The 18,681-nt window shown below is 38.4% G+C and overlaps 1 protein-coding gene across 5 annotated transcripts in view; it reads left to right on the top strand.

Annotated features, from left to right (window-relative positions):
* Nucleotides 1–18,681, top strand: part of EBF1 (early B-cell factor 1) — a 391,177-nt gene that overhangs the window by 297,306 nt on the left and 75,190 nt on the right. For all 5 annotated transcript variants that reach the window (XM_012644792.1, XM_012644794.1, XM_012644791.1 and 2 more), the window contains one exon: nucleotides 12,220–12,346. In XM_012644792.1, coding sequence (XP_012500246.1) covers nucleotides 12,220–12,346 — 127 coding nt within the window. The remainder of the gene's footprint in view (nucleotides 1–12,219; nucleotides 12,347–18,681) is intronic.

Below are 18,681 nucleotides of genomic sequence, written 5' to 3'. Positions count from 1 at the left end.
GAAAGACATTATGCCAAATATCACCTTTTGCAAAATTTCATAATAGAAATTTGATTCAATGTGAATAGTTGTTCCCATTTATTTTACATATATTGGGGCTTACATGTATAAATTGAATCTGAAGTTGATTAAATGTATGGATCTAAAATAATCCCTAGTGACCTAATTTTTCCTAAATATATATTTCAGAGTCTATGTTTAACCTATACTTATTGGCCACCTATCATATGGAAGATGCTTGATGAAAATTATGAACTTTATTTGTTAAAGAATAAAAAAAGCAATCTGCATTAGTTGCATTACCCTTCTAATATGACTTTGAAGGACAACTTTCAAGCCCAAGTAATTTTATGGGGAATCATTTCTAAATGAGCCAGCATATTAAAAAAAACAGATAAAAATGATCTAATGGTGTTTTTAATATGGTTACACAGTTACAGCCATGCTCACTTTATTCCTAAGAATGCTTTAGTCTGTATTTTTATTTTTAATGACTGAGGCACTTGAAACCTATTTTCTATTTTGATAATTATGGGATAGTTAAAAAGGACTTTAAGATGACATTTTCAGCTAGTTGTTCATAGTATGTTTAGGAGATCCAGATATGTGCCTGTAACTTGAAAAAAGAAATCACAGAAGTGTGATGTGTTTCTAATTTTAGTACGAATCAAGGACAGAATTTATACCTGGCTACAGTCATGTGACTTTTATGAAGAAAATGGATATCCATACAGTGTATTACTCTCCTAAGTGTGGTGGTTGTCTGAAGTCCTGAACTTACAAGCCGTTAAGCCTTCTTCCTTACACATCCTTTGCTGGCTGTCTCTTTCCTAAAGCCACAACTCCTTAATTTGGGATTCAAGCACACCACCTGAAGATTCCGACCTTCCTTTCAGCGTCCTCACTCACCATTCATCTTGACTTATGTTCTGGCCACACTGACTTGTCAGCCGCTCCTTGTGCCTGCAGTGACTTTCTCCCTGTCTCATTCATACCATTCCTCCCCCCAGGATGCTGTCCTTCCTTTCGGTGCCCATGTCCCCCTGCCCTTTAAAATCCTGTAAAACACCACCTTTTTCTGTGAAATCTTCCCTCACGGCTCCAGGTATAGAATATTTTCTTTTCTGTCTAAATTCCTATATTGTCTTATCGCTACCATATCATGTTCTAATACCTTTAATTACCATATTTAACTATTGTGATTTAGGGACATGCCTCTTTCTTGAAGGCAGGATCCACGCTAAATTCAGCTCAATGTTCTATCGTTTTTAGCACAGATCTTTGCACAGTAGAAGCATTAATGAAAATTTGTTGAATGATACTACTTCTCCTTTCTTCTCTTCTCTTCATTCATTCATTCATTCAGTCAAACAAGTGCTCCCTATCAGCAACTGTTGTATTTGATGATGATTCAAAGTGTCTGTACTAGAATGATTGTAGTTTAGTTTTTGTTAATGCATGTGTGAGTAGGTGGTTTCTATTTAGATATATTTGTTGTATAGTAAGTATGCACATAAATGCCTCAGTGTAAATCTATTGGTGATGGTGAAGACTAAGTAGTAATAAAACTAACACTTGTTGAGTGATTGATACAGGTTTGCCTTTCCCTAGACTCATTACAGGTGTTATGTTAATGTATATATTAACACTACAGATAGCTAGTTCCCTCCCTGTGTCCTCCCTGACCTCACCAATAATGAAACTGAAGGTCACAGAGGTTGAGTGACTTTTCAAAGGTCCCACAGCTGGTTATGTGCAAAGCTTGGATTTGAACCAAAGTCCATCTGACTTCAGAGTCATCTCTTAAGCATCTGATATGAATGTAGTAAAACGCATTTATTCAGAGAAGTGTTACAATAGCCTTAGCTCTCCCAAATTCAGCATGAAATCAGAGCAGCAAAAAATGAACAAATAAAATGAAAGACTTTGGGGTAACCAGAACAATAATTTTTAACAAACTATGTTATCTGTTTTCCCAGGTTACAGCAAATGAGAAGAGCAGACTAGAGGCAGGTCGTGTGTGGAGGCAGGTTGTTGGATATAGGCCTAGGGACAGCTAATGGCCTGATGTCTAGGGCAGCAATGGAAAACCTAAAAAGCAGGCACAGAACTCTTTTCTGTGCAGCTCATTAATGACTGTTTGTGATGATGGTTGCCCTGAGTCATCAAGAAAGGACTGGCAATTATATTCATTATATTCTGTTTAAAATAGCAAGATGTGTGCAATCCATCCTTAAAAGACTTTTTGCAGAAGTAGTTGTAGGGCCAAAGGATTGAAAGGGGTTTGGCTTCAATTTTTTTGTAGTGTTCACTATGTAGTATCTCTTAGTTCCTGAAAGAACATGTTAAATGATGAATTACTGATGATACATGCAAGTATTAATGTATACAATATACAACTATGAACAGCACCACAAAAAATGTTAGAATGAGACTGTGTATCTTATAGCATTGATACCTTTTTTTTTTCTTAGAGTTTTACAAGACTCCAAAAGTCTTTCGGTAAAAGGTGAATTCATTCTCTGTCTATTCCATCTATAGCCTTTTGGCCCTCATATTTTTCTTTCCTAATTCCATAGGCAAAGATTCTACCCTGCAAATTGCCAACTTTGATAACAAGCATTCATCCCCTTTCATAAATGCATCTGGCTTTTCTTTTTCTTTTATGTTTTAATTTTCAAACAAACAAGCAAGGAACACAGGACCCTGAGCCAGGTCTGAGTAGGGAATGATGTTCTTTCTTGACTGAATTTAGAAAAACAAGCCTTGAGAAAGAGCTCATTGTGCAGTTTCAAACCACTGGGACTGGCGTTGCTGGTGTCTGACCCTCTCCTTCTGTAATACCCTGGACCTCAGGAACTCACCAGTGCGTTTCCAGCTCCCAGATGGTCAGGATGGGATCCAGCCTTTAATAGGACCCAATTGGCACAAGATCTACATCCTGGGAAGAGAGTTAGAGAAAGTTTATTTAAAAAATAAATTACAAAATAAATAAATAAATAAACCCATAAAACCAAAGGTAGTTGAAGTATAATGTACTTATTTTAGCCTTTTTCTCCCAAATCTGTTATTTTGAAAGATGATCGTGTTGCTGTTTTGTTTAGTACAATTAACTGCGTTAATTTAGGGACCCGGTTAGATTCCCGGTCAGAAGAACTGGGCAGTATACTTCTGTGAATACTTAATGAGGATATCAGGAAGTTTGTGCTGGTAAAGTAAAAAGTTTTTTTTTTTTGTCAAAAGAATTCTCAATGGAGTGGTGTTTTTTTTTTTTTTTTTTTTTTTTGGTAGATTCATAAGGGACATTATTGAATCTTCATCTTAATTATTAGTGGTAGCTACCGGTGTCATGATATTTATTCATTCAATGTTCAGGTTTTAGTGAGTGCCTGGCAGCTCCAAGGCCCTAAGCAGTTCCAAGGCCCTGTTAAACATAGTGAAAACAAGAAAGGCCAAGTTCACATGCTCAGGGGCTGATACGCTACTTGGCGGACATAGACAACAAATACAAAAGTGTATCTACATCTCTCTATTATCTGTCTGTGTCTATGCCTATATCTACGTTGAGAGAAATTTCAGGCAGTGTTAACTAACACTGCTGACTACTCAAAAGCTACATTTTAAATCCCCTTTTTAACTCAATTCTTGAGACTTTAATTTTAAAAGTCTCCTCTGACATTCATACATAAAGTTTATCTTTGGGGATTCATGTGACTCAACATATTTTGCTAAACATTGGTTTAAAGTTATTTTCTTGAAAGGACGAAAGGAAACCAGAATGTTTGCGAAACAGTAAATGCCTCCGCTGGCTTTCTCTCACGTTCCTTGAGAAATCATATACTGCCTTTGAGACAGGCAATTCTTGGGAATGAAGGAATCTGTGTTACGAAACCCAGAGAACTCTGATTAGGGAACAAACCAAAATACACTGAGGGACTCAGGAGAAGAGCAGGCATCCTCTAATTTATGTCGTATCCACTTCAGGGAAGTAGAGACATAATGCGGAGGTTCAGCCAGTATAGTTGCCAAGAATATATACTTTCCATATTTCAGCTTCCTTTAGGAACTCCTAAAAATAATATTGTTTAAATGCCATGCCTAACTACGAAAAGATAATGTTTCAGAGTGGAGGGAAAACAAGTTTGCAAGTTTGGCCACTGACTCTGTAGTATCTCTTTAAAAATCCTTAGTTTGATTTGGTTTCAGAGCTTTAATTATGCTTTTATGTTACAGTTTCCTTATTTAAGTGTCTGCTTCATGTCCATCACTCAGTACCCCCTGCCTATCTCGAAAGAAATGGATATTATTATCCTAGTTGAGGAGGAGGGAGAATGCTGTGAGCATTATTAATACATAAATTAAAAAATTAATCTGGAAAGTGCTTTAAGGTCCCTAGAGAAGCCCTACCCAAACACAAAGCATATTTAATATTATTATCAGCACCTCCACAGAGCAGATAGGAGCTGGTACAATATAAGATCGGTAAACTAAGACACAGAGCATGGCAATGGGTGAATGCGTTAGCCTTAGAATCTAGACTGTTGGGTGGGTAACGTCAAAAAACCACCGAACCAGTGCCCACTTTCAGCTTTTTCTAGGCATAAATGTTAATTATTTTTCCAGAGAAGAAACTTTTCCTTCCTTTTGCCCCTTCTCTTTGAGTCTTTTGCTTATTTTGGACTTTTTTTTTCCCTTTACTTTTCAGTGTCGAAGGTGATTAAGGTTAAAATACTAAATCCTAAGACTAGTAATGAAAAATCGCTGGTGTGCTTTCTAGTAATCCCAGTTATTTTTTGGCTTTGTGGCTTGGAACTCCAAATTGCGTTTATTTTATATAGTCCCATTGGTTGGAAAACATGCATAGAGACTTATCTTGGAATTGCTGTTTTGTTTGGCTGGGGAATCATTTTCGGCTTGCCTTTCACCAGTGAGAAAAGCTGTTTTGAGTACCTACCCAGGACCTTTGAGGGTATAGGAGAAGCCAAAGAGATACAGTCCATGCCCTCGAAGGTGGAGGTAGGGTGCAAAGTACATATACCGGGAATTATAGAAAAACAATAAACTGTAGTATGGGGAGACGATTGTGGTTGTATAATGATGGTCATTAGTCAGGCCGACTTGCCACTTCCAGTTGGTTCCCTGATTGTGTTTCTTAACTATCCTGAAACTCGTTTTCCTCATCTATGAACCAACTAATAACCATATCTGCCCCCTAATACTATAGGATATAAATCACTGAACGAGCTCAACACAGTGCTTGACATATAGGGAGAAGACAATGAAGGTCATGATTGCTGGATCATCATCGAGGTCATTACCTTCATCAGTTTAGTGAGCACTGGAGTGACACACACAATAAATACTGCTTGCTCTCAGAGAGGACAGTAATTCCCAAGACTTGCCCTTTTCCCCCAGAGTGCTACAACGTACTCCCAGTCATATTTTTAAACATTAGGTACTTGCATTTACCTGCTGTGTGGGCCAAACTTTTGATGCTATGAGAGGCTTTCTAAAAACCATTTGGGGAGTTGTCCTCTCCCCTCCCCTGCCCCTCTTCTGGGCTTGCAGACTGTGTGGGCTGCCTCTTTCAAGTTCCATATGCACAGCTGCATGATCCATCAGGCACTCTCTCCCGATCCCAGCACTTCTGTCCAGGAGAGGCCCCATTCCGCTGCCTTTGTGTCTGGGCTTCATCTCCTTCTCGGTCACAGCTGCTTCACTCTGCACCCAGAGGCCTCTCCTGGCCAACCCCCTACAGGGCTCTTCTGATCCCGCGCTCTGAGTCTGGGGGAGACAAAGTGTTTGTGCAGGCAGCTCAGAGGAGGTGTTGCTCCCAGCACATCCTTGGCGTGCTGGCGGCCTTGCCCGGGGCCCTGCAGAGACTGCGTGTGTTTCATCTTAATGCCACACTTAAAAATTATTTCTTCCGAATGTAACATTAATGCATTTTTATTGTTGAGCGGTTGGAGAATTCAGAGAGGCATGCAGAAGAAAATAAAATTACCTATAACTTTACCATTTAGAGGTAACTTCTGTTAACATTTTGATGTTTTTCCTTGTAGTCTTTCTTTTATGCAAATATACATCTAATTCTTATATAATCACATGTAATACATATTGCCCCAAATTGATTATTATTCTACTTTTTATTTTTAGTAATATTTTTCTCATAAAAAAGTAATAGCTTCATATGTACAAATTTATTTATTACATAATTATTTACATGATTATTATTTCTTGTACAAGTTCGGGGAATTTATACATGCAGAAATACACACACATAGGAGAAAGTGAAAGAGAAGAAAAATTTTATCTAATATTGTCAGTCCAGAAATAAACACTGTTAACATTTAGCATAGATCTTTCGTGGGCTACTTTTTAAAGTATTACGTTTTAAACTTTTTAAAAAATCCCATCTTATCACTTCTCACTGGAGTCACAGACCTTTATATATCTTCTTTTTTATCATTTAGAGGAAATGTGAACAGTGGTCTCATGCTCATATTGACACCTGAGTGCTTGAGACAGTCAGATGATTAATATAAAGAGCAACTTCGGTAGAGAATGAGAGTTAAATATTATCAGGTTAAGAACAGTGGACTCTGATGGACAAAGATTGCTATGGCCAATGGATTCAAAGATCTAGTAGAATTTTGACCTAATTACATATGTATTTATTCCAGAAATATTTCAAAAATATTCTGTATGGAAAGCACTAAGTTTAGAGAACACAAATGTAGATTTGACTCTGTTCCTGGTCTCAGGGGCTGTCCAATGGGAGAAAGATATATAGGAAAATCTTTATGCTGCAAAACAAAATAGGCCACTAATTCTTATAGCATAAATGACATAAGGGTATAAATTCCAACAAAGATGCAGGCAACTTTAACTCTTAGGATCATGTAAAACTTACTGAAAGAGAGAGCATACGGTCAGGGTCTTAAGGAACAAGTAGAACATCAGTAGGGGAATGTTTGAGCAAGGAATGTCATGAACAAAGCAAAGAAGTTGGGCAAGAGTGTAGTGTTTTCATTGTAGCCACATGCCTTCTGCTTCAAAGTGGGAAGTATGCCCAGAAAGGGAGACTGGCTGTCAGGCCTTGGAGTGCCCTAAATACTATTATGTTGAGGAGTTTGAACATTAGAACAGGCAAAGGGGGCAAGCTGAGGATTTGAGTCAGGGCATGACATGATGAGATTGTATTTAAAGAAGCTAATTATGGTGGAGAAAGTAGAAGAACAGAGAGAGCATTTAGGAGGCAAGTATAATATCATAATAATCTGAGTAAGAAACGGGGACAGCCTGAACAGGACAAAGTGGAGAAGCAAAGGAGAGCCAGTGGGGTCCAGTGGAGGGAAAATCAACGACTTTAAAAACATGGAGGGAGAAAAGAATAAAGATAACCTCAAGTTCTCTATCTTGAGTGATTCGAAAGATAGCATTCCTTTAACTGAGACAGGGAACACAGGAGCAAGAAATATATTTAGAGGTAGTGAGATGATAAATTTAGCTTGGGTCATGTTGAGATTGAGGTGGCAAGAAGACATGTTTGGGGAGATTCTGTTACTCTGTTGCTGATAAAAGTTTGGTGCTTGGCCAAAGAGATCGAGTCTACAGGTGTAGATTTGGAAATCAGTTTGGGTGAGGTGGTTGAGCCAATGAGTGAACTCGAGAAGTATTAGGCAAGTAAAAAGAGAAAAAAAAAATAGGACAAAAATTGTGAAATTTATGCAATTAACAAGTTGGCAGAAAAGTGAAGTCAATGAGGAAAACCAAAATAACCAGGAAGAGCTCTGCAAAACCCTATTTACAGGCATAAGAGATCAGTTTTCTTCCCAGTGTTTCGAATATTAACAATATGAGTTAACTTGCCTGACTGTTAACTTTTCTCATCTGGAGTATGTAAACCATGAGGATGGGCTTTAAAAGATAGCAAGTAGGAAAGTGCTATGGTAAACCATCAGACACTTTATAAGTCTTAAGTCTTATAATTAGTGTCACAGAAGTGAAGAAAATGGAGAGTTCCAAGAAGGGAGAGAGTAGTGTCAGATGCTATAGAGTTTCAGACAAATATTTATTTCTAGCCTAAATCATTTGGTTTGTAATTTTAGGAAGTTAAGTCAAAGAATGCATTTGTCTTCTAATCACTTAGTATAGTATTTACCAAAGTACGAGGCATGAGCTTCTGGTAGAACAGCAAGAGTCAATTTGGAGTTTGACACAGACATTAAGTAGAACTGAATCACGTAGTGAGAAAATTAGTCTCCTATTGGCTTCTCTTTTAATCACTTCTTTTGTTTCTCTTTTAATATTTGTTTTATTCCATGATTCTGATTTATATTAAGGGGATAAAGTCTCATTTGGGGAAAATAAGGCTTTAACATTTAAAACTAGCTCATCACCCTTTTCAATAATTTCTTCAGATTGTCAACAATATCCAGCTAGAATTTGCATTGTATTAACTTTAAGATTACCATCTACAATGCCTTCTTACTGGCAGGCAATGCCAGTTTTCTAATTATAGTACTGATATAAAGTTTCCTTATAAAATAACTTTTTTAAACAAAAAGGTTATAAGTTTTTTAAAAAATATTAAGTATATAATTGCATAGGTGGTATATAGATATTGCAAAACTGAGAAAGTGGTATTCCAGTGATGGAAGTTTGGAAAATTTAGACTAGCCCTCCCTTTCCGTGTTGTTTAGAGTGGCCACCCTTAGTTCAACCAGGCTGGAACAACTTGTGAAATTTATCCTGGGGTTTGCTGGTCATGGGTTCTACACCCTTAGATCTAGACCCCCGTCCTTCCTCTAGGACAGCGGTCCCCAACCTTTTCGGCATCAGAGACTGGTTTCATGGAAGACAATTTTTTCACAAATGGGGGAGGGAGGATGGTTTTGGGATGATTCAAGCACATCACATTTATTGTACACTTTATTTCTATTATTATTACATTGTAATATATAATGAAACAATTATACAGCGTACCGTAATGCAGAATCTAACGCTGTCGCTGATCTGGTAGGATGCAGAGCTCAGGCGGTGATGTGAGTGACGGGGAACTGTTGTAAATACAGATGGAGCTTCGCTCACTCGCCTGCTGCTCAACTCCTGCTGTGCAGCCCGGTTCCTAACAGGACAAGGGACCGGGACCGGTCCATGGCCCAGGGGGTTGGGGACCGCAGCTCTAGGATGTTGGCTCAGTGTCTGAAGCCACTAGACATTTCTGGACTTCTATGTCCTTAGCCGTTAAAATGAGAAGATTAACATTAAACGATCACTAACATTCCTTCCAGCAATAAATTCTGTGATTCTCTGAGTGATTCATAAATAAGCCAGTGCTTTCAAATTGGTAAAAGTTAGCTAAAATATTTTTCCTCAGTAAGCATTAATATCATGTGTCAATGCTAGAGACTCTTCCCAGACTAGCATCCACAGCCAGCAGAACATGGACAAATTCATTCTCTAATTATGATTCAGATTCTACCTCATTTGTGAAGGATAGTTGTTTCAAGAAGGAATCTCTGCTTCAGTTCGAGCAATTAATTAAAATTGAAAGTGAAATTGTAAATGAAAATTTGTTTGAATTTCCTGAATCTAATGCTTTATGCAAAAGCCCCACTCTCAGTCAGTAATTTTACTGTAGTCATATCTAATCTATTCATAAAGCCCGTGAATTTTGTTCCTCAATATAGCAACTCATACATATTAAGTCCTTATACTTAAAAAGAAATCTTCATCCATCTATTTACTGATATCTTTCCATCTTTGAAAATTTATTTCCCCTTAGAACAGGGAGGGCAGGTGAAGTGTTTTCTAACTGACTGAAAGTTCTTCTAAGTATTATTGTGAATTAATGCCACTCTATGTCTGAAGTAACTCTTAAAAATAAAAGCATACCTTCTATTTGGAATGTGACAGTGTGGTGTCCTTCACTATCAAAAGCACAGCAAAGGACCAGGCAATAAATGAAAAATGGAGATAGCACAGGTATAGAAGAAAAACACACAGTCTCTTTGGATCTGAAAAAACTGATACCTTTACAAAGTTTCCATATGAACAATTTCTTCTCTCTGATTAGAAAGGAAGTATATGTCCCTGCCATTTTTTTGAACTGCACTGAAATCACCTTTTGTGCTAACTTGCTCTAACAAGGATAATCTTGTGCAAGCAACTTAATCATTTTAAAGTTCTCTTTCACATCTGAAAAAAAAGAGATTAAAAATACATGGTTCTGAGCAAATTAGTATTTATATGTAAAATCCCCAGCAATGTGGTAGATACTTCGTAGGTAGTCAACAAGTGTTAGTTCCCAACATAGCAATAAGACAATATCCGAACAGTTGAGATTAACATGCCCTTGATTTGGGGAAGATCATCTTTCATTGCCCTTCAAAACCTCTTTCCTATGTTCTATCCAATATTAAAATTGATTTCCTGGTTTCCAAGCTTACAGATTACAAGAGTAAATCAGAAGGTGTAAAGAACGCTGGGAGGAAAAAGACAAAGAAAGAGAATAAATTAGAAATAATTTCAAAATCACAGCTATCTTGAGCCATTTAGTGCAAGGGAAAATAGCCCTTCATATCTAAGTATTTGCTTAGGGCTTTTCTATATTACAGCAAGATATAATGTAGGGTGTTCCAAGTGATAATTTTGATTTACCAAGACAAAGTTAAATTATATACACTTTGCTTACTTTAGAAAGCATACAATGTGTTTTGGAAGAATTACAATATGAAGAGAACAAAATTTTAAGAAAATTTTTTTTTTTTTTGCTTTTTTGGGTAAACCCTTAGCCATCCAAAACACTCAACCATGGAGATGAACTCAGTTTCTAAGACATTTTAGTAAGTTTTTGATCTTACTGAAATGTCTTCTGTGTGTCTTCAGAAAATAAACTAAGGCTCCATATATTTTATGGAAGAGGATAATGCATTTTTAATTGCTAAGTCAAAATGATTTTTATGCAGATGGCCTTTTCTTTGTTTTAAGAAGGAACATTTGACAGAAAGTACTTGTGGACTTTAGCAGTAGCCACTTTCTCACATTCATTTCACCAGGACTTGGTGTTAGGGCAGTTTACCCAGGGGCACCCATGGGTCGTATTCGGCTTCCCATGGTATAATCTTTGATTGCCTGGGTGAAACACCTGCACTGGGCCTGGTGTGCACAGTAAAATAAAAGTCCTTTCTAAGTTATCCCCTTGAGAACAGCACAAACACACATTATTATAGTCTAAACTCATGTATACTGTATACATTATCCACTGTATACAGACTCAGTTCCACAAATGTTGAGAGCTAAGTGCATCTGAAAAAAGTCAAGGAGCAGGCAATTGCAGACCCTGTAGAGAGAGAACATGTAGAGTCCGGCACCATCTGAGGTCAACCAGTCAAATACCAGGGCTGGATTTTTCAAAGAACCAGATAATGCCAGTTTTATGGCCATTGATATAACATTTTAGTTATATAAACAAAGATAAGAGTAATAAAAAATAAATTGTGCTTCACAGTGTAATCTGATTGCCAACAGAGTTCAGAAATGAACTTTCTCATTTTGCAAGTGGCATTGCATAATGGACCAGCGACCGTGGTGCAGCCTCCCCAGCCTTCTGCTCCCCTTTTATGGCCAGTCCTTAGTTCTGCCAGAGCCATAAGCTGGTCCAGGGAGGCAGATACTTTGGTTTCCCCTCTAAAGGTCTTTGATTGTGCCTCTGGTAGTTAATGCGCCAAATGGTCTTCAGGGCTAATCCATACGTGTGTTCTGAAGCTGATCAGAGTGCTTTGGACTACTGTTTTCCCACCTCTGTGTTTGCTACATGTTTAAGGGCTCAGTGCAAACACCAGGCCCATCGACTTCTGGAGAGGCATGGCAGAGCTCAGCTCTGATTCGGGTGTCTGCTTCAAACCGAGATTTTCCAAAGGATATCCTGTGATAGATAAATCATTTCATTAGGCCAGGTTCCCTTTTCAAACCAGGAAGGAGAGGGCCTGCTGTGTAGGAAAACCCAGATAATGTTCTTATGGCTGTACCTAGAGCACTTGTAAATATTGTTGTCAGTGTCCTTCATACAGGTTCCATCAAGATTGTATTTAAACACTAACAGGTTAATTATGTGTTTTAAAGCTTTGTTTATGGATAGCTGATAGGAAAGCTGTGAAACGACTCCTTAACATATTGCAATGACAATTCTTTCCCCCCGAATGTCTCCTCCAGTTGATTACTCCTCATGCCATCCGCGTGCAGACCCCTCCTCGGCACATCCCTGGTGTTGTGGAAGTCACACTGTCCTACAAATCCAAGCAGTTCTGCAAAGGAACGCCAGGCAGATTCATTTACACAGGTAAGAACCACTGCAGATGGTGAACACAGAACCACCTTGGTTTTGTGGCATCTTTTACTTTATCTTATATGTACAAGCATGTATTTTAGTTTTAAATCCAGTTTCTGTTAAAACCTGCTTTCTTTCTCCATTTCACCAAACGTACGACCAAATGAGTTGCTTCTATTGTTATTGTATTACTACTACTAAGAATTCATCTAAGTGTCTGTGTTGAATGGCAGGATCTATTGACATAACTGATTGGCTAGCTAAAGATGCAGCATGAGAAATAAGAGAAGGGGAAAAAGGTGTAGACAATCCTGAGTCTTTCTGCATGTTGAGCCAGCTCGTTGGAGTTTCTTTGCTCTTCCAGCGTGTTCATAGCATTTGTATTAAATACAATTGGTAATTTTCATATTTGATTCTGGGTTGGTGCTTTCTTCCCCAGTCAACTGCATTTTGTTCTCCCCAAACAGCCTTGGAACATGGACCAGCCTTGTGGTAAGAAGCTAGGGTGAATATGAATTCCCGTCCCATTAGATAGAGAGAACCAGGCAAGATCTCTGTGGAAATACATCACGTACACAGGCTGAGTGCCCAGTGTGTACTCTAAGAGATCTCAGATTGTACTGTGCAAACCAAATACCCAGGGATCTTTTTACAATTCAGATCCTGCTAGGGTAGGTCTGGGGAGAACCTGAGATTATGTATTTCTTACAGGCTCCTGGGTGAGACTGATGCTGATGGTCAAAGCGCCACACTTGGAGTAGTGACGTTCTCGCCCCTCTGCTTAGTATCCGTTGTCCCTGCCTAGGGTAGCTGTCCCCAAGGACTGGTCCCAGATCTCTTTCTTCATTCAATAAAAGACCACAAGGCCAGATTAAGTACAGAGTGGAAGTTGCCTTCACACACAGATTCCAGAGCAGTAAAGGGATAAGTCTGTTAATAATCCTAATTATAACCATACAATTAAATGGACAAAGTTTATTTTGCTGTGACATTTTACTTCGAAGCATCTTTCCCTTGTATTTTAATACTAGGAACAAAACCAGACGTGCTTCTTAGTCACTCAGCCTCTCTCTCTCTCTCTCTTTCTTGATTTTCTTTTTCTCTCTTTTTCTCTCAAAATTATAAAAACAATTAATACATCCTGACCCTTGGAAATGCCTCCCAGCCCTTTAAACAAAATGCAGGTTTGGTGCCTGCCTGACGATTAGTTTTAGTTAATTGAAAATTATAGGATTGACCCAAGAGGAAAATTTTGTTTGCACTCCAATCACTTTTACAAATTAAGGAAAATTACCACAATTTTGTTTAGCTAAGGTTTCACACTGAGTTCAAGAAATTAGCTCAGCCATCCCAACAAAGTCAGCACTTTGTTAGTGAGCACTTGAAAAAATAATAGTCTATCTGGAGTTTTGTGGTGTATACAAACGAAGCATAGAGAAAGCTATGATGCTTTATAGAAGTAGGCCAAGTGTTTTTAATTAGGCTCATTGGTTCAGCGTAAGTTTTGAAGAACAATCAAACTAGCAGATTAGCTGTTTCTTTTAAAGCTAGGATTTCTTGCCATTCATTTTTCCCATGAGAACCTCTACATAGCACTATGGGTTTTTTTTTTTTCCTTCCTTGTCTTCTTTTTTTTTTTTTTTTTTTTTACAAGCCTCATTATGGGCCTGCAGGAAAAGGACCAATTGAAACTTCTGATACTGTAACATTCCCCACCATCATTCCAATGGATGGGAGTTTTTCACAATGTTCCTCACTGAACTTGGTGTTCTGGAACATATTACAAAACCACAGAGGCCAAATGTTTTCTCTGAGAAGTTTGGACTCTGTTTCTGGCCGAAAACATTTAGGCCTTGCTGGCTGCTTATTTACTCTGCTATTAAGAACAAGAAAAGGAGAAGAAAAAGAAGAAAATGCTTGTGTGGTGGGAGGTACAAGAGGCAATCAGCCATGGTTTCCGCTTTGGTGACAACGTCCCTGCCCATTAATAGTTCCATTTTGTGGTCAGGTTTCATTTAGAAGAAATTATTTTTAATCAGTGTTCAACAAAATATCCCCTAGAGCCACCTGGCCATAAAAGTTAAAAAAAAAAAAATCATCTCCATTAAATTACTTAAATTCTCAGAAGAAAATAGCTAGGGACCCATCATTATTTGGACTTTCTTAACCATTAAAAAAAATTGCCGTCAATTTAAGAAATCATGTCTTGGAAAATCTATATTACACTGGAATTAAGATCAAAGATAAAAGTGGCAGATTTGCAAGTCTAGAAAAGTAGTTTTGTATGCATGTGTGCATGTGCATACATGTGTGGGAAATTTAAGTATGAAAAAAATGCTTCTGGTGATCTGGCCTCAAACTGTGGGCAACAGACAAGAAGACTTGGTTTTTTAAGTATGCTAGGAGAAAGTCTAACCTCTCTCTGTACTGGGAAAATAAAATTTTGAAGAAACTGGCACACGGACTCCCCCACTGGTATCGTTGGCTGTTAACAGTTACTGTGACATCATGTCATTTCTGACAGAAGGGGATCTCTGTTCACTGGTGACCCACACATGGGCTTTTTGATCACTAGCATTCAATACCCCCACCACGGGTGGCTTGTTCATGGCTGGGACTACTGGCCCCTGCTTGTCACCACATACTAGTGAGGGTATAGAGATGGCTCATAAAACCTCTCTGTTCTCTGTGTCCAAACAACCACTCAGGTCATTGTAAATGTATAGCACCCCTCCTCTCTCCACCCACAGAAGTTCACACTTCATTTTCTTTAACATCCATAGTATTTCAAGATGTGGGGCTTGGTTTTCTGGATCAGGTAAGCTAACCCTCTGTTTCTTAGTGAAATGTCACTTGGAATTTTTCCCTTAACAAAAACAACAAAAAAGAAATATCATTGAGCTGGAAAATAACACCCTAAACTAAGGCCTTGTTGCCATTTTTAGAGTATGTAAGAGAGAATTTGGGTGTGTAGATGTGGAAGTCTCTAAAAATCCATAACCATTAAAAAAAACACACACAAAAAAAAAACCTGAGACAGGAACAGCCTGGCCTAATCTGCAAATGGGCAGACTTTGGGGGAAGAGAGGAAAGAATCTGACTAAGCAGAGTGCCTGCAAGCAGGCTCCCCTTGTAAGGATGGTGAGCACAGCTCTCTGTCATCTGCTGTAGAGACCAGAGACACATGAGGAACCCTTACCTGCCAGTGGGCCATTCCCTTGTGTTTTCCCAATCACAGTCATGGAGGAAAAGTGAATCCCCACTGGATTAGAACCAAAAAGCTCAGTAGTACTTCCCAGATCTTAACTTTACATGGTGTCCAGTTACTCTTCTGTAAATGCAGACCAAAGCTGACTTTAAATTTTCAATAAATGTTTTCTAAAAAGAGGAAATAAAATCCCTTTATAATCACAGGATAGTTCTCAGAGTCCTATAATCTTGTGTCTGGTTGGTCAGTCCAATGGGAATTAAATCCACCGTAACCTCCACTGACATGTAAGGGGTCTCACATACCTTTATTATTCTCACAGCCTGTTTTCTTGCAGTTGCTGCATCTTTAAGTGACTTAGATCTTTTAGAATTGTGATCTCTCCTGCTTAGCCCTAAGTAACCTTGGGAGCTGATTAAAGACTCTTAGGAATATTTAGCTGCTTCTTCAAAGTTTTTAGAATTGATTTCCCTGATAAGAAGTGGACAATTCCAAATGTGGGTTTTAACCTTCATTCCAAATATTTCTCCCTAAGAGAGGCCTCTATCTCTGGACAAAATACGACAGGAAGAAGGGACCACCAGGACAGTGTTGACCAGCTTAGGTGTTTACTGAGAGCCATATACTTCCTGATCCACCAAAAGTTGGTGAAAACCCCGATAATGATCGCCTAACAGCTCAGATGTTTGGGCTGGTCACTTGGCAGATCCCTTCTACCACTGAGTTCTCCCATTCTAAACATTTTTCACCCAACTGTTCCTGTGGAAGGACTAACCCAAATCCCTGTATCTTAGACTAAGAATTAACTTTGAAATAAAAATTCTTTCTGGAAATAATTCCTGTTTATACCTTATGCCCCAAATAACTTCACATTCCTTGCCAAGGCATCATGCATTGCTTCACATGCAGGAGGGGCTGTTTTGTCCCACTGTCCTCTGTGGAACTTGACAACTTTTACCATGACTTTCGAGTTTTCCTTTCTTTCTCCTCATCCTTCTTGTTTTCTTCCTATTCCTCCTTTTCTCCTATTTCCCCTTCTCCCTCTTCCCTCTTTCCTTTCCTCCTGCCATCCTTTCCTTCCTGACTCCCTAGGAGATAGTACAACATAGTGATTGAGTGCTTGGTTCAAGATGATGGTTGTAGATTGAACTCTGAGCTCTACCACTTACTAGAGAGGTTATTCTTGGGACATCATATGATGGCTCTGAACTATAGTCGCCTCATCTTTATAAGGCAATAACAATACCTTGCTGGAGTTATTTTTAGGATAAGGGAAATAAATGTAAAGCACCTAGCATGAGGCCAGACACTAGTAGTTTCCATTAATAAATGGTGGCCCATTATTATTATTATTCATTCATCCATGTGTTGCCAAGTCCCTACCATGGAATAACTATTTTACGTGTATTGTTTATCATCCCCATCATCTTCCTAGAGGTCTAAGAAGTGGTTTTTAGGATTTTTAATAGCACAACTATAGGCATCAGTAAATTAAGGAAACAAGTAACACCAATCAGCTACAAAAAAAAAAAAAGAGCAAAGTATTGATAAGGTAGCAAGAAAAAGAAATACACAAATGTGAATATAATTTGGTTATAACAAATATTTTCTCGGGAATGGCTTCAAATGACAAATATTTTAATAAGACAACCCTGATTCGTAAAGTTCTCTGGTGTCAATTTTTTTTAGGAATAACACATGCTTGCTCTCTTGTTTCCATCCCAAACTTCAACCACTCCTCTGGAGGTCCTAGTAAAACCATCAGTAACCCTCTTCAAAGGTATTCTGTTTATAATCAGCTTAAACTCCAGATTTCAGAGGTTTCAGGCCAGAAAGTTCTGTTTCTAGTTCTTGGAGACCTCCGCAAAATGAAAGCTACCATCTTGGTGCATGAACAAAGTCAACAGTTTTAGTGGAGAACTGGAGAGTTCTCGCCTAATGAATTTTCTGGTTTTAGCCTCTTCTTACACTAATTCGTCGCCACATTAAGCTTCTGAAAAGCCACTTTCACGTCATTACCCTGAAGAAAAAGCTTTCCTCTTTGCCCACAGTACGTAAGATGTAGCCCGAGCCTGGCAGGCACAGCTAGCTGTGCTTTGGGCGCAGTGCCTTTTGTGCTCCAGTCAAAACAGTTTCCTCACTGTGCCTCAACCTTACTTCCTACTTTGCTACTTTGGACATGGTGATTTCCCTGTAAGGTCCAGTCCAAACTCTGTTTCCTCTCTGAAGTTTTTTTTTTTGGTCACTGTAGTATGTGGATAGAGCACTGGGTTGAGAGCAAAGAGGCCCATCCGTGTTCTAGCCCCAGCTCTGCTACTCACTGTCCGTGAGACCTGGGACATGTTGCTGATGTGCTCTGGACTCCAGTGTCTTCACTGTAGAATGAGCCAGTTGGACCAGGTGATGCTAAGGCTCCCTATGACTCATCTTGATTGACTAGCAGAGTCTCTGTCCTTGGATCTCTTCTGTTCCATGTGCTTGGACCACTCATTTATCATTTCCTTACTTATGCCCTTAGCTCTCTGGTTCTGTTCTTGGATAGACAAGTCACAGAAAGTCCACAAGCTTCATGAAGAAAGAGAAACCCCTTCTCAATCTCACACTATCTTTTACACTATCTGGAAGCAAATTGACTCAGTATTTTACTTGCAATAGGTGTTCTCTGATAATTTTTTTCAGGTTTTTAAAAAAATAATTTTTAATTATTCATGGGATTTTAAACTCTAGCTCTAGCTCATGTAGATGGTTGCTTTAGGGTTTAGAGTATACATCTTTAGCTTTAAAAAAAATAATTTTATCTCCTTCATGGGATTTTAAACTCTAGCTCTAGCTCATGTAGATGGTTGCTTTAGGGTTTAGAGTATACATCTTTAGCTTATTACAGTCTTCCTTCAAGTGATATAATACCATTTAACATATACCATTAGAAAATTACAACAGTGTCCTGCCTTTCTCCTCTACCTGCTTTTGTGCTATTTTTGTGATACATTCTATTTCTAAATGTTATAAACTCACATTAATATTTTGCTTTAAACACTTCTTGCTTTCAGCAGGCATACCTCTAGCAAGCTTCCTTCTGTTCTCTTGAAATTTGTCTAAAATAAAAGAAATAGGATCTGAGATCATAAGGTTTCATAAC

The sequence above is a fragment of the Propithecus coquereli genome, unplaced genomic scaffold (assembly GCF_000956105.1).
Source record: "Propithecus coquereli isolate 6110/MARCELLA unplaced genomic scaffold, Pcoq_1.0 Scaffold220, whole genome shotgun sequence".
Lineage (NCBI taxonomy): Eukaryota > Metazoa > Chordata > Mammalia > Primates > Indriidae > Propithecus > Propithecus coquereli.
Note: the sequence above shows the minus strand (reverse complement) of the source record. Positions and strands in the feature narration are given on the sequence as shown.